The 12,879-nt window shown below is 49.1% G+C and overlaps 1 protein-coding gene across 1 annotated transcript in view; it reads right to left on the minus strand.

The window, feature by feature from the left end:
• The window catches only part of stx5a (syntaxin 5A), a 45,196-nt gene that overhangs the window by 16,625 nt on the left and 15,692 nt on the right, over positions 1–12,879 (minus strand). Inside the window, exons 2-4 of the mRNA XM_060855458.1 lie at positions 6,939–7,164; positions 6,483–6,553; positions 4,229–4,284 (exon numbers count right to left, since the gene is read on the minus strand). Coding sequence (XP_060711441.1) covers positions 4,229–4,284; positions 6,483–6,553; positions 6,939–7,145 — 334 coding nt within the window. The 5' untranslated portion in view covers positions 7,146–7,164. The remainder of the gene's footprint in view (positions 1–4,228; positions 4,285–6,482; positions 6,554–6,938; positions 7,165–12,879) is intronic.

Below are 12,879 nucleotides of genomic sequence, written 5' to 3' on the forward strand. Positions count from 1 at the left end.
AGTCAGTGTCAGTACAAGGGAAAGGCAACGAAAAACACAACATCAAATCAAACCAAACCTAACCTAACCGAGGGGCTCAGGTGGTTTGTGCGTAGACTAAGACTCTTGGGAGAGAGTTACAGACTGGAACCTCATCGAGTGGCTCGGGGTGGTTTATATATAGAATAACAGATACCCAGGAGAGAGTTAAAGGCTGGAATCTAACTGAGGGGCTTGGGGTGTTTATATATAGAATACAACACCTGGGAGTGAGTTACAGTCTGGAATCTGAGAGGTTCAGGGTGGTTTATATACAGAATAACAGATACCCGGGAGTGAGTCACACACTGGAATCTAACTGAGGGGTTCAGGGTGGTTTATATATAGAATAACAGATACCCAGGAGTGAGTTACAGACTGGAATCTAACTGAGGGGTTCAGGGTGGTTTATATATAGAATAACAGATACCCAGGAGTGAGTTACAGACTGGAATCTAACTGAGGGGTACAGGGTGGTTTATGTATAGAATAACAGATACCCGGGAGCGAGTTAGAGACTGGAATCTAACTGAGAGGTTCAGGGTGGTTTATATATAGAATAAAACACCTGGGAGTGAGTCACAGACTGGAATCTAACTGAGGGGTTCAGGGTGGTTTATATAGAGAATAACAGATACCCGGCAGTGAATTGCAGACCGGAATCTAAGGCAGAAGTTTAGAAGGATTACAAACAGACCAAAGATCTGGGTCCATAATACAAAAGTAGATGTGATGCTCTAACTGGGCCTGACCTTCAGCATAACCTCCTTGTTTTTATAATTCAGTGCCTTGGTCTACACAGCCTGAGAATACACACACTTTATTAAAGCCCTCTCTAGGTCTCCTGCCACCTTCACAGATTTATACACGTTTGCTCATACATCACTGGGCTAAATGGCCGGCCCCTTGTCTGTCCTTTCATCTGTGCCCGGATGTAATTAATTATCATTCTTACTCCTGGCCACAGACTAGTTAGATACCAAAAAACCTGCAGATGCTGGAATCCAAGGTAGACAGGCAGGAGGCTGGAAGAACACAGCAAGCCAGGCAGCATCAGGAGGGACAGGCAGGAGGCTGGAGGAACACAGCAAGCCAGGCAGCATCAGGAGGGACAGGCAGGAGGCTGGAAGAACACAGCAAGCCAGGCAGCATCAGGAGGGGGAGACGTTGATGTTTCGGGTGTAAACCTTCTCCAGGATCCAGGTTCGGCAACATCAGCAAAGTCACATGGGGCCAATGGGCCGAGGAGTGGCAGATGGAGTTTAATTTAGATGAATGTGGGGTGCTACATTTTGGAAAGGCAAACCAGGGTAGGGCTTATACACTTAACAGTAAGGTCCTGGGAAGCGTTGCTTAACAGAGACCTTGGAGTGCAGGTTCATAGCCCCTTGAAAGTAGAGTCACAGGTAGACAGGATAGTGAAGGTGGTGTTTGGTATGCTTTCCTTTATTGGTCAGAGTATTGAGTACAGGAGTTGGGAGGTCATGTTGCGGCTGTACAGGACATTGGTTAAGCCACTGTTGGAATATTGCGTGCAATTCTGGTCTCCCTGCTACAGGAAGGATGTTGTGAAACTTGAAAGAGTGCAGAAAAGATTTACAGGCATGTTGCCAGGGCAGGCAGGTTTAAAGGTACAGGGAGAGGCTGAACAGGCTGGGGCTGCTTTCCCTTAGTGTCAGAGGCTGAGGGGTGACCTAATACAGGTTTATAAAATTATGAGGGACACGGATAGCATAAATAGACAAGGTCTTTTCCCCAGGTTGGGGGGAGTCCAACACTCAAGGGCATAGGTTTAGGGTGAGAGGGGAAAGACTTGAAAGGACCTAACACGCAACTTTTTCACGTAGAGGGTGGTACGTGCATGGAATGGGCTGTCAGGGGAGGTGGTGGAGGCTGGTACAATTACAACATTTAAAAGGCATCTGGATGGGGACATGAATAGGAAGGGTTTGGGGGGGGGATATGGGCCGGGTGCTGGCAAATCAGACAAGATTTATTTAGGATATCAGGTCAACATGAACGAGTTGGACCGAAGGGTCTGCTTCCACGCTGTACATCTCTCAGACTCTCGTGCATCTCACACTCCCCACCCTCTCCCACATCACACCCCCAAAGTCAGTTTCTCTGTTTAAATTCCCTCTGCTTAATACAAGTCTTGTGCACCTTGGAACGCAGGCGCCATCTAGTGCTTGGCTGCACGAGGAACACAGTGCTGCTGGGTTTCTCCAGGTGGACCGTGTGCTCGAGTGTTGGACTCCCCCAACCTGGGGAAAAGACCTTGTCTATTTATGGCAGGGTCCAGGGATGTGGACCGTAAAATATAAGTGACTTGAGAGTGCATCAGAATCAGACTTCAGCTCTCTACTCATTGCTGTATAAAGAACAACAGCCCTATGTAGATAGGTGAGAGCGAGCGCACATCTTAAGTATCCGCACAGACTGGGTGATATCAGCAGCATCAGCTGATGTATGTCAAGCCCCTCAATCACAGCAGTGCAAGGATTCAGAGCACTCTCACATGACTCTTCCCAAGGGAACGTGGCCTTGCTGGGATCTGAGGCACACACAACACCCAGTGCGGAGTGAGGGCTCAAGGCCAGCCTGTGGCCTGCACGTCTGCTCACTGTCGTTTATGGGTGTGAACGCGACTGAACGGGCCGATTCTTCACCCGCAGATCTATGGGCATTTTTAAAACATTTGTGGGTGGGATGAGAGTGTTGCTGGCAGGGTCAGAATGTATTGCCCATTCCTAATTACACAAGAGGCCAATCACTCTGGGTCTGGAGTCACATGTTGGCCAAATCAAGAAAGAATGCCAGACTTCCTTCCATAAGGAACATTTCACAGAATTGACCATCGCACAGAATCCGTACAGTGTGGATGCAGGTCACCTGGCCTATCGAGTCTACACCCTCTCTACCCAGCATTTCCCAGGGCTAACCCACCTGACTGACACACACCTGGACACTATGAACAATTTAGCACGACCAGTCCACCTAACCTATACACCTTTGGACTGTGGGAGGAAACTGGAGCACACTGAAGGAACGGCCAATAGGTTTCCAAGTCACGATGATGTGCGGCTTGGAGGGGAAGTTACTGGGGCTGGTGTTCCCACGGATCTGTTGCCCTTGTCTCTTGCACTGGTCCTGGAAACTGCAGTTGGAGGACTCTTGGTTTTTGCCATATTGAGATCAGAGAATCCCTCCAGGGTGGAAGCAGGCCATTCAGCACATCTAGTCCACGCTGACCCTCGGAAAAGCATGCCTCCGAGATGCCCCCCACCCCCCCGCCTCCACCCTATCGCTGTGACCCTGCATTTCCCATGGCTAATCCACCTGGCCTGTATATCCCTGGGCACTGAGGGACAATTTAGCATGGCCAAATCCACCCTAACCTGGACACCTTTGGACATTTAGTGAACCTGTTGGGGCTTTTATGATAATTGACAACGGTCATCCTTCGGCTAACTTTACCTTCCCGATCAGTCATGGTGGGATCCGAAGCCAGGTCTCCAGAGCGTTAAGCCGGGTCTCTGGAACCAGGTTTACTGGTTCAAGAGCATTATCACGACTTCACCCTTGAGGGTGGGGGGAGAACATCCCCTGAGGCAGAGGGATCTGGAGTGGGGTGTGTGACCTTTTCTCTCTCAGCCGCTGCTCCGTCACACCACTAAGGCGCCTGCAAAGCTTTGATGCAGCTTGACAGGACAGGGTTATCTGAACGATAGCTTGCCCCAGTCAGGAGTATCAATGCTGCACACCCCAAGGAGAACTCCAGAGTGCCCTCAGGTGGTTTTCTTGGCCGTCACTCTGCGGGCGCTATGGTCAGTTTAACATTTCTCCCTTCAGTCCAAGTCCAGCGCACGCCATGAGCACTGTGCTCCACGGACACGTAGAGGCCCTTTCTGCTGACATTGGGACAGGGCCATGTGAGGAAAAGGCTGGCCTACTGGAGCTCATGGAGAGAACAGGCCAGCCCAGGAAGGCACCGGGACCACCATGGCGGTGTCAGCAGTACCGCACCGCGAAGTCAGCTGACTCAAGCACCTGAAGCCTGGTCCAACCGTTCAGGGCACTAACGCATCACGCCATCCTAATGCAATTGCCCTGAACCCCCCCAATGGACCCCCCCATTTTGCCTGGTGGATGGAGAATTCCATAAGGACACACACCAGGGCTGTATTTCTCAAAGGGTTCGGTTACTCACATATGGTCAGCTTTTCCAGCTTGGAAAACGTGTTACTCAAATCTTTACCGATCCGTCTGCAACAAAAAAAGACCGTGGTTATCACATTCTTTCCACTCGGCGCAAGGCCGCGAAATCTGCAGTTGTCATACTGAGCACTAATCTCCGCGAGTCGCTTTTTTGCACTCGGCCAAGGGCTCCCTCGACACCGGCCAAGGGCTCCCTCGACACCGGCCAAGTCAAGCACAGAAAGGGTCTCCATTGACGTTAAGTGTCTCTCAGCAAGGCTGTGCTCGCTAATGATGGGAAATCATAGGATACAGTTCCGATTCTGAGGAAAGCTTCCTCTAGACTTTTAAACTGAAAATCACTGTGTCTATCAAACACTCCAGGGATGGCACAGGGTTGGAGAGAGAGTGTCGCTCCCTCTATGCTTTTAGACTAAGAGTAAAGGGAGCTTCACTTTCAAATCGAAAGTGAACAGAAAGCAGAGCCTTCTCAACACGGTCAGACAGGGGCAGCACGGGGTTAGATAGAGTAAAGCTCCCTCTACACTGTCCCTCATCAAACACTCCCCAGGACAGGGACAGCACAGGGTTAGATAAAGAGTAAAGCTGCCTCTACACTGTCCCCCCCATCAAACACTCCCCAGGAAAGGGACAGCACGGGGTTAGATAAAGAGTAAAGCTCCCTCTACACTGTCCCCCCATCAAACACTCCCCAGGACAGGGACAGCACGGGGTTAGATACAGAGTAAAGCTCCCTCTACACTGTACCCCCATCAAACACTCCCCAGGACAGGGACAGCACGGGGTTAGATAAAGAGTAAAGCTCCCTCTACACTGTCCCCCCCATCAAACACTCCCCAGGACAGGGACAGCACAGGGTTAGATAAAGAGTAAAGCTGCCTCTACACTGTCCCCCATCAAACACTCCCCAGGACAGGGACAGCACGGGGTTAGATAAAGAGTAAAGCTCCCTCTACACTGTCCCCCCCATCAAACACTCCCCAGGAAAGGGACAGCACGGGGTTAGATAAAGAGTAAAGCTCCCTCTACACTGTCCCTCATCAAACACTCCCCAGGACAGGGACAGCACGGGGTTAGATAAAGAGTAAAGCTCCCTCTACACTGTCCCTCATCAAACACTCCCCAGGACAGGGACAGCACGGGGTTAGATAAAGAGTAAAGCTTCCTCTGCACTGTCCCCCATCAAACACTCCCCAGGACAGGGACAGCACGGGGTTAGATACAGAGTACAGCCAATATAGCCCAAAGGGCACACTCATGCTCCTGACTTGGCCGAATCCTTTTTCACAGCATGCTAGAGACCTGTCTCATGTGGTGGCTTTGTCACAGTTATCACAGGTGTCCCTCACATCAGTCAACAGCAAGCCAGTAAACAGGGAGCATGTGCTGCTCAACACTCCCCCAATGTCCCAGGCCCCCAGAACAAAGCTGACCATCTTTTCTGAATCGCATCACCGTCAATGAACAGACAAGGCACGGAGCACCACGAGCCATTGCCAAGGTAACCAGCACCTTTATCAGCTCATGGTTGCAATGGAGGCAATTCAGCAAAGGTGGTCTTCACATCCTCGCTCGCCCTACAACAGATAAGAAAATCTCAGCTCTAATTGCCAATCAGTGCTGTGCTGGCTTGGAACGGAGGGAGTTAGCCACGGTTCTTGATCTCCCTGTGAAGCACTTCCTCAGGGGGCCATGGAAATTTGGCAGATCTGTCAAAACTCTGAGGTGCACCTTAGAAAGCATTCCATTTGGAAGCATCACGGGTTGGTCTGGCAACTGCTCTGTCCAGGACTGTAAGAAACTACAGAGAGTTGCCACCACACGCAAACCAACCTTCCATCCACTGACTCCACCTATATTTTGTACTGCTTGGGGAAGGCAGCCAACACTGAAGATTCCTCCCACCCCAGGGGGTTATAACTTCTCCTGTCACACAGGAGATACAAAAGCTGAAACACACGTACCAACAGATTCAAGAACAGCTTCTTCCCTGCCGTTATTAGACTTCTGAACGGACCTCTTCGTTTTAATTCACCTTGGTGAACCTCCTCTGTAGCCGTAACTTTACAACCCTCACTCTGTTCTATTATCCTAATGCACTTTGTATGGCATGAGCAGTCCGCACCGCACGCAAAACAGCAGCTTTTCACCGCATCGAGCTCTGTGTCACAATAATAAATCGTCAAACCAAGTGGAAGTGGCGCGGGCCAGCCATGTGCCTGGTTTGATCGCCAGTGTGCACTCACTTTGCCATGGTGGTGAACTCACTCCGCTGGCGCACAGCATTCAGGAGAGGTTTGTTAACCTGCAGCCCATTCTGCAAAGACAAAGATCAGACACGGGTGAACCAAATGGCGGGCATAAAGATTAAAGGTGTGCACTCGCACGGCACCTGTGACAATCCCAGACAGGCTTAAGTTCCTCCAGAGCCAACAAAACGCTTTTTTTCCTCCCCCCCCCCCACCCCCCTCCATAGAGTACGTCAGTGATGGAATGTGGACAACATGGCAGCTCAGTTGTGCACAGAAAGATCCCATAAACAACAGGTTAATAATGCGACCGTCTGTTTTATTGATGGGAGAGGAAGTGAGCACATGCACGGGATAAAACATTCGCTACAAAGATAAGCACAGAGCAGCCCCAAGGGCTGCAGAGATCCTCTGTCACTCCATCTGCTTCCACAGGGGGCTACATACACTCACCTGCCTGCTCTGCATGGACTTGCAAGCAGCAACAAACTCCTGCGTGCGGTCGCGGCACGACATGATCTCTTCCTGAAACGGGGGCACTGGGCCAGAAGCAACCGGGACCGAAGGGAGGGATTTGGAAGTGAGGACTTGCGTCTGTGCTGGCCCGAGGTAGACTCCCTGCTCAGTACTGGAGGGACCGTGGCGTCGTCGCGTATTCATCGAGACTCATAACCCCTGCCTGGAAACAAACCAGAGTCAGAGTGCACAACAATAACCTGCACTTATACAGCGCCTCTAAGATGGTGAGACCATCCATGCCCAGCACTCCGTAGAGTGGTATAACAGGAGACCAAAGAGGTTTAAGCTCTTTAAAGGAAGCAGGGAGGTAGTTCTAAAGCTTCGGAAGCTGGGCACCAATGGAAATCACGGATGGTCAAGATGGCAGAATGGAAGAACATTTCAAAGCACAGTAGCGCTGAAAAAGTTTAGTGTTCATGGGGGACAAATCTATGGCAGTATTGGAAACCAAGGCTGAGAATTTTTAAATCCAAACATTGTTGGACATGGAAGCCACTTATGGATCAGGACCAGGCCATTTCTTCCAATACTAATACTCTTAGATGCCAGCTCTTCAGCAAACAATGACACTGATTAATAGAAACAGAGAGAGAGTGAGAGAGAGAGAGAGAGAGAGAGAGAAAGACATCATGAACTCAGTGAGCTGCCAGCACTTGACCCTCAGCAATGCTGGAGGAACTGCAGGGCTGGCTTATCTCCCCGAATATACAGCAAGGAACTACTCCCCACCCCCCCACTAACAGAAATATTTTAACTCGCGCATCATCAATTGTTAAGGACCTCAAAGTTAAGTTCAGGTGAACAAAAAAACTATTCAGCTCAACTAAGAAAATGCAGTCGCAGGTAGATAGGATAGTGAAGGCAGCGTTTGGTATACTTTCCTTTATTGGTCAGAGTATTGAGTACAGGAGTTGTGTGGTCATGTTGTGGCTGTACAGGACATTGGTTAGGCCACTGCTGGAATAGTGTGTGCAATTCTGGTCTCCCTCCTATTGGAAAAATGTTGTGAAACTTGAAAGGGTTCAGGAAAGATTTACAAGGATGTTGCCAGGGTTGGAGGATTTGAGCTGTAGGGAGAGGCTGAACAGGCTGGGGCTGTTTTCCCTGCAGCGTCAGAGGCTGAGGGGTGACCTTATAGAGGTTTACAAAATCATGACGGGCATGGATAAGATAAATGGTCAAAGTCTTTTCCCTGGGGTGGGGAGGTCCAAGACTAGAGGGCTTAGAGTGAGGGGGGAAAGATATAAAAGAGACCTAAGGGGCAACTTTGTCACACAGAGGATGGTATGTGTATGGAATGAGCTGCCAGAGGGAGTGGTGGAGGCTGGTACAATTGCAACATTCAAAAGGCATTTGGATGGGTACATGAATAGGAAGGGTTTGGAGGGATATGGGCCGGGTGCTGGCAGGTGGGACTGGATTGATTTGGGATATCTGGTCGGTATGGACCAAAGGGTCTGTTTCCGTGCTGTATACTTCGATGACTCTATGACTACATATTTTCTCATCGACCTGTTCAGAGATGTTATTACACACTTCTGGAATAGGTGGGACTCGAAGCTGAGGCTCCTGACTCAGAGGGAGGGACGTTACCCCGCTGCATCATAAGAGCCCTCAAGCTCTCGCTTCTATACTGGTTTGATTGCTGGAAGCTCTAAACCCACATACATGCAGTTGCAGCCTGCATCGTCCGATCTTATGTGAGCAGGGAGTCGTTTAGCTTCTGTTGGGGCTGGTTCTAACAAAGCTATCCAGTTATTCCCCACCCATTCTCTATGTTCCACAGAGGCTGACCATCCTAGCGCCGATTCCTACCAAATCGGTCTCCACTTCCCTTTAAGGCAGATCACACTGCAGATCACAAAGGGGTTGGACGGGGAGATTTGCCCAAGGGGGCTTCCATGGTGATAGGTTTGGAGAAGGTCAGGAAAGAGATGCTGGCCCCATTGGCTGATGGTACAGTGAGACTGAAGGCTCGAGTTAGCTTGCAGGGCAGGGGGGAGAAACTGCAAGGAAGAACATCTAATCATCACGGCAATGATAGGGACCTGGAGCCCGCTGCGGGCGAGGGTGGTGGAAGCAGAGACAATGAATGACTTCAAAAGGGATCTGGATGGTGCTGGAACTAAATTGCACTTAGGGACTATGGGGACAGAGCAGGGGAATAGGTCTTGCTGGATACAAAGCGAGACTTGTGCCTTGTAATGAGGTTAGGGTTAGGTTAGACTCTGGGCTCATCCGCCACCTGATGACCTCCTTAGGGAAGTCGGTGGACAGGAGCCAGCCTGGGTTGTGACACCCGCCATAGCCAAAGAGTTCTACCTTCAAGCTACCGCGAGTTCAGTGAACTTAAATGAACTTCAGTTCAGAAGGGGAATGGTACTGAACCTGACACCTTGACTCCGTTCCTCGCTCCACAGATGCCGAGTTTCTCCAGCATTCTCTGTTGCATCTAATTGAGAATGTGTGTAGGGTATGAGCAGGTGGGGGAAAGAGTTAAGTTTTGAGTTTTGTGAAACAAGAGGCTCAGCTGAGCGTGACTCAGATTGGGTAAGAACTTACAGTTAACAGTGGGGTACTGGAGTGAAGGGTGATGGGTTAACACGGTGGAAAAGCAGTTATTATGTAGAGCCATTTAACAAGATGAGGTAGCGTTCAGTATGCAATGTCAGTTAAAAAGATGAAAAGTATTCATTATGTGAAGTCAGTTATTCATTGTGTAACAGCAGATGGCTTAATCTCTACCACTGACACTCGCTAATTGTAATGGTCACCCAATCAATATGTTGCCTTATCTGGATGTTCCTCCCGGTAAAATGATTATATAATTCATTGAGAAACTGCTGTTTGAGAGAAGACTATGAAGTTATGTTCCTGTGTACATGGGCGATCGTTCTCTCTCCCTCCAGGGCCCGGAATAAAGATGATGGAGGTAAAACTATCACTGCGTCTCTGAACATTTTGCTTCGACTGAGGGGGAAACGGGAAGACATGATCACACTAAGGACAGAACCCCCACCCTGGTCCTCACCTTCCACCCTACCAACCTCCAGCAAAACAAAAGTCCTCACTTTCTCCTGTAGCCCTGGAGTCTATGACAAAGCAAGTGAATACCAAAACACTGCTTAGATTTTGAGAGTTTCTGACTCAACCACTTTCAGATAGTGAGTTCCAGACCCTAACCAAGTTCTTGTCATCCATCACTACTTACCTCAAATGGACGTACCCTGGCTATAACTCGTTTAATAATGGAAACAGTGCCTTCCTAACTAATCTCCTCATAATCTCACACACCTCTGTCAGGTCCCCTTTCGACGGTCACTGCTCGAAGGAAAAAGAACTCCAGCTTTTCCGATCATTCCTCACATCTCCGATTATTCCCCACCACCCATCAGATTGCATCCTGTCTTGGTTTCACTTTCTTTCACCAGTCGGAGCATTCTGTCATGGAAATCCCCATTCCAACTGTCTTTCAGTAAAGTCTGTGACGACAGAGTGAGCTCCACCCGCCCCCACTACTGCCTGAACTCCTGACTCACCCTGGCATGCCTCTGTTACTTAAATCGGAATGAGATTCACAGCAGGACCAGGGTCACTGTACCTGGAATCAGGAGATCGGTGGGACAATGGACAGTGAGAGCGAGGCAGACAACAGGCCGTGAAGCAAGCATTCCTTGGCAGGTGGAGGGTGACAAATGAAGGAGCGGGGCTGGGGTCACACCACAGATTCAAACTTAGGAACAGGGGAAGCATGTTTTTTAACATTTGCAGAAGAAATCATGTTAATACGGTTTACAGCAACAGAGAATACAACATGGCGCAATAATGAGCACGACTCAAAAAGCATTCTCAACTGGGTGATGGGCAATGCTGACAAGGGTAACATTTGCTGCCCATCCCTACATACCTGTGAACCGAGTAGCTTGCTCAGGCTGTTTCAGAGGAATGCAACGTCGTGGGTCTGGAGTCACATCTACACTGAACAGTACAGCACAGGAACTGGCCCTTTGGCCCATAATATCTTGCTAACCACGATGCCAAATTAAACTAATCCCCCCTGCCTGCCCTTGGTCCATATGCCTCCTTCCTTGCATATTCACATGTTTATCTAAAAAGTTCCTTAAACACCCCTATTGTACCTGCCCCCATCACCACCACCCCAGCAGCACATTCTAGACACCTCCCACTCTAAAAATAAACTTGCCCCTCACATCTCCTTTGAACCCTTTCCCCTCTCACTTGAAATGGGTATTCTAGCCCTATCGACACAACTTAACTTTAGAGACTTCTATCAAGTCTCCCCTCAGTCTCCACCATTCCAGAGAAAACAACCTGAGTTTTCCCAGCCTCTTTTTATAGTTCATATCCTCGAATCCAAGCAGCATCCTGGGAATCCTCTCCAGAGCCTCCACATTCTTCCTGTAATGTGGCAACCAGAAGTGAACACAATACTCTAAGTGTGGCCGAACGAAGGGTTCATAAAGCTGTAACATGACGTTCTGATTCAATTCCTCAACAATAAAGACCAGCATGCCAAATACCTTCTTTACCACCCTACCTACTTGCACGGGCACTTTCAGGGAGCTATGGGCTTGAAGCTTGACATCGATGCTGTTCAGGGTCCTGTCATTAATTCTATACTTTTCCTTGACAGTTGATCGCCCAAACTGCAGCACCTCACACGTGCCTGGATTAAACTCCATGTCCCATTTCTCTGCCCAAGGCCAGACCAAGTAAAAAGAACATCGGCCTGAGCAGCCCGCCGCCACTCTCATCTCTGGCTAACAACTTCATGCAAAATACTGGAAATACTCAGCAGGTTAGGCAGCAGCTACAGCTCTCTGGCTAACTTACATTTTTGTAACAGCAACACTAAATACTGATCATATTCAGATCAGGCAGCAGCTGCAGGGAGAGAAACAGAGTTAACATTACATCTCAATAACCTCTCACCTGTAACGGGGATAGCTAAAGATGTAGGAGAAGGTTAGAGAGAAACAGCAAGGCCAGAGATACAGGTGAGAGACAGGACAGATTGAATAGTTCATCTTACAAAGCCAATGGGAATGGTGAAGGGGCAAGAAAATATACTTGAGGGAGAGAGGTTTGCAGAGACGATGGTCTGAAATTGTTGAACTGAAGTGGAGTCTGAAAGATTATAAAATGTCTAACTGGAAGGTGAGGTGCTGTTCCTCAACCTTACATGGAGCCTCACTGGAACAGTGCAGCAGGTAGAGGACAGAGATGTCTGTGAGACAGCATCCAGACGAAGCATTCAGACAGCAAGCCACCAGCTGGGGCCTGAACGCGAGTAGAATTCTGCAAAGTGGAACTGAAATTGAATTGAAACACAGTCCTTGATAAATGAGGGTCGAGAGAAGAGGAGAGATGATGGGGATTAAGCCCCAGTGTGGTGTAGTCAAATTGAATTGTAGTAACTGTAACGACTCAGCAGCCTGAGAGTTCCCTGGCGGGACCACATTAACAGCCCCAATCAGTGAGCCCTGGCTGACAGATAAAAAGAGGACAGGGAGCCGGAAGGGGCAAAGGGGCGAGCTACCTTAGAGTGGCCGGAAGGTGGGAGGGACAGGTGGGTTGCTGGGGGCCGGTATTGCATGCACTGTTTTTTTTATGTAATTGGACTGTCTTACACCTACTAATGTTACTGTTTTGGAATGATAGAAACTGGGATTTGAGGTTCCTCGTTTCCCTGAAAACAGGTTGAACAGTAGAGTTTGGGGCTTGGCTTTGCCATTCCTCTTCCGTGGAACACTGCTGTTTCTCTGCATACAGCTGTTAATGTGAACTGTTTTTTGTAAACTGTGTGTTGTTTCATAATAAAAAGAGAGGACTGGGGCCCTCTTGTGGTGTTGAG

This window comes from Hemiscyllium ocellatum, chromosome 46 (assembly GCF_020745735.1).
Source record: "Hemiscyllium ocellatum isolate sHemOce1 chromosome 46, sHemOce1.pat.X.cur, whole genome shotgun sequence".
In the NCBI taxonomy this organism is placed as follows: domain Eukaryota; kingdom Metazoa; phylum Chordata; class Chondrichthyes; order Orectolobiformes; family Hemiscylliidae; genus Hemiscyllium; species Hemiscyllium ocellatum.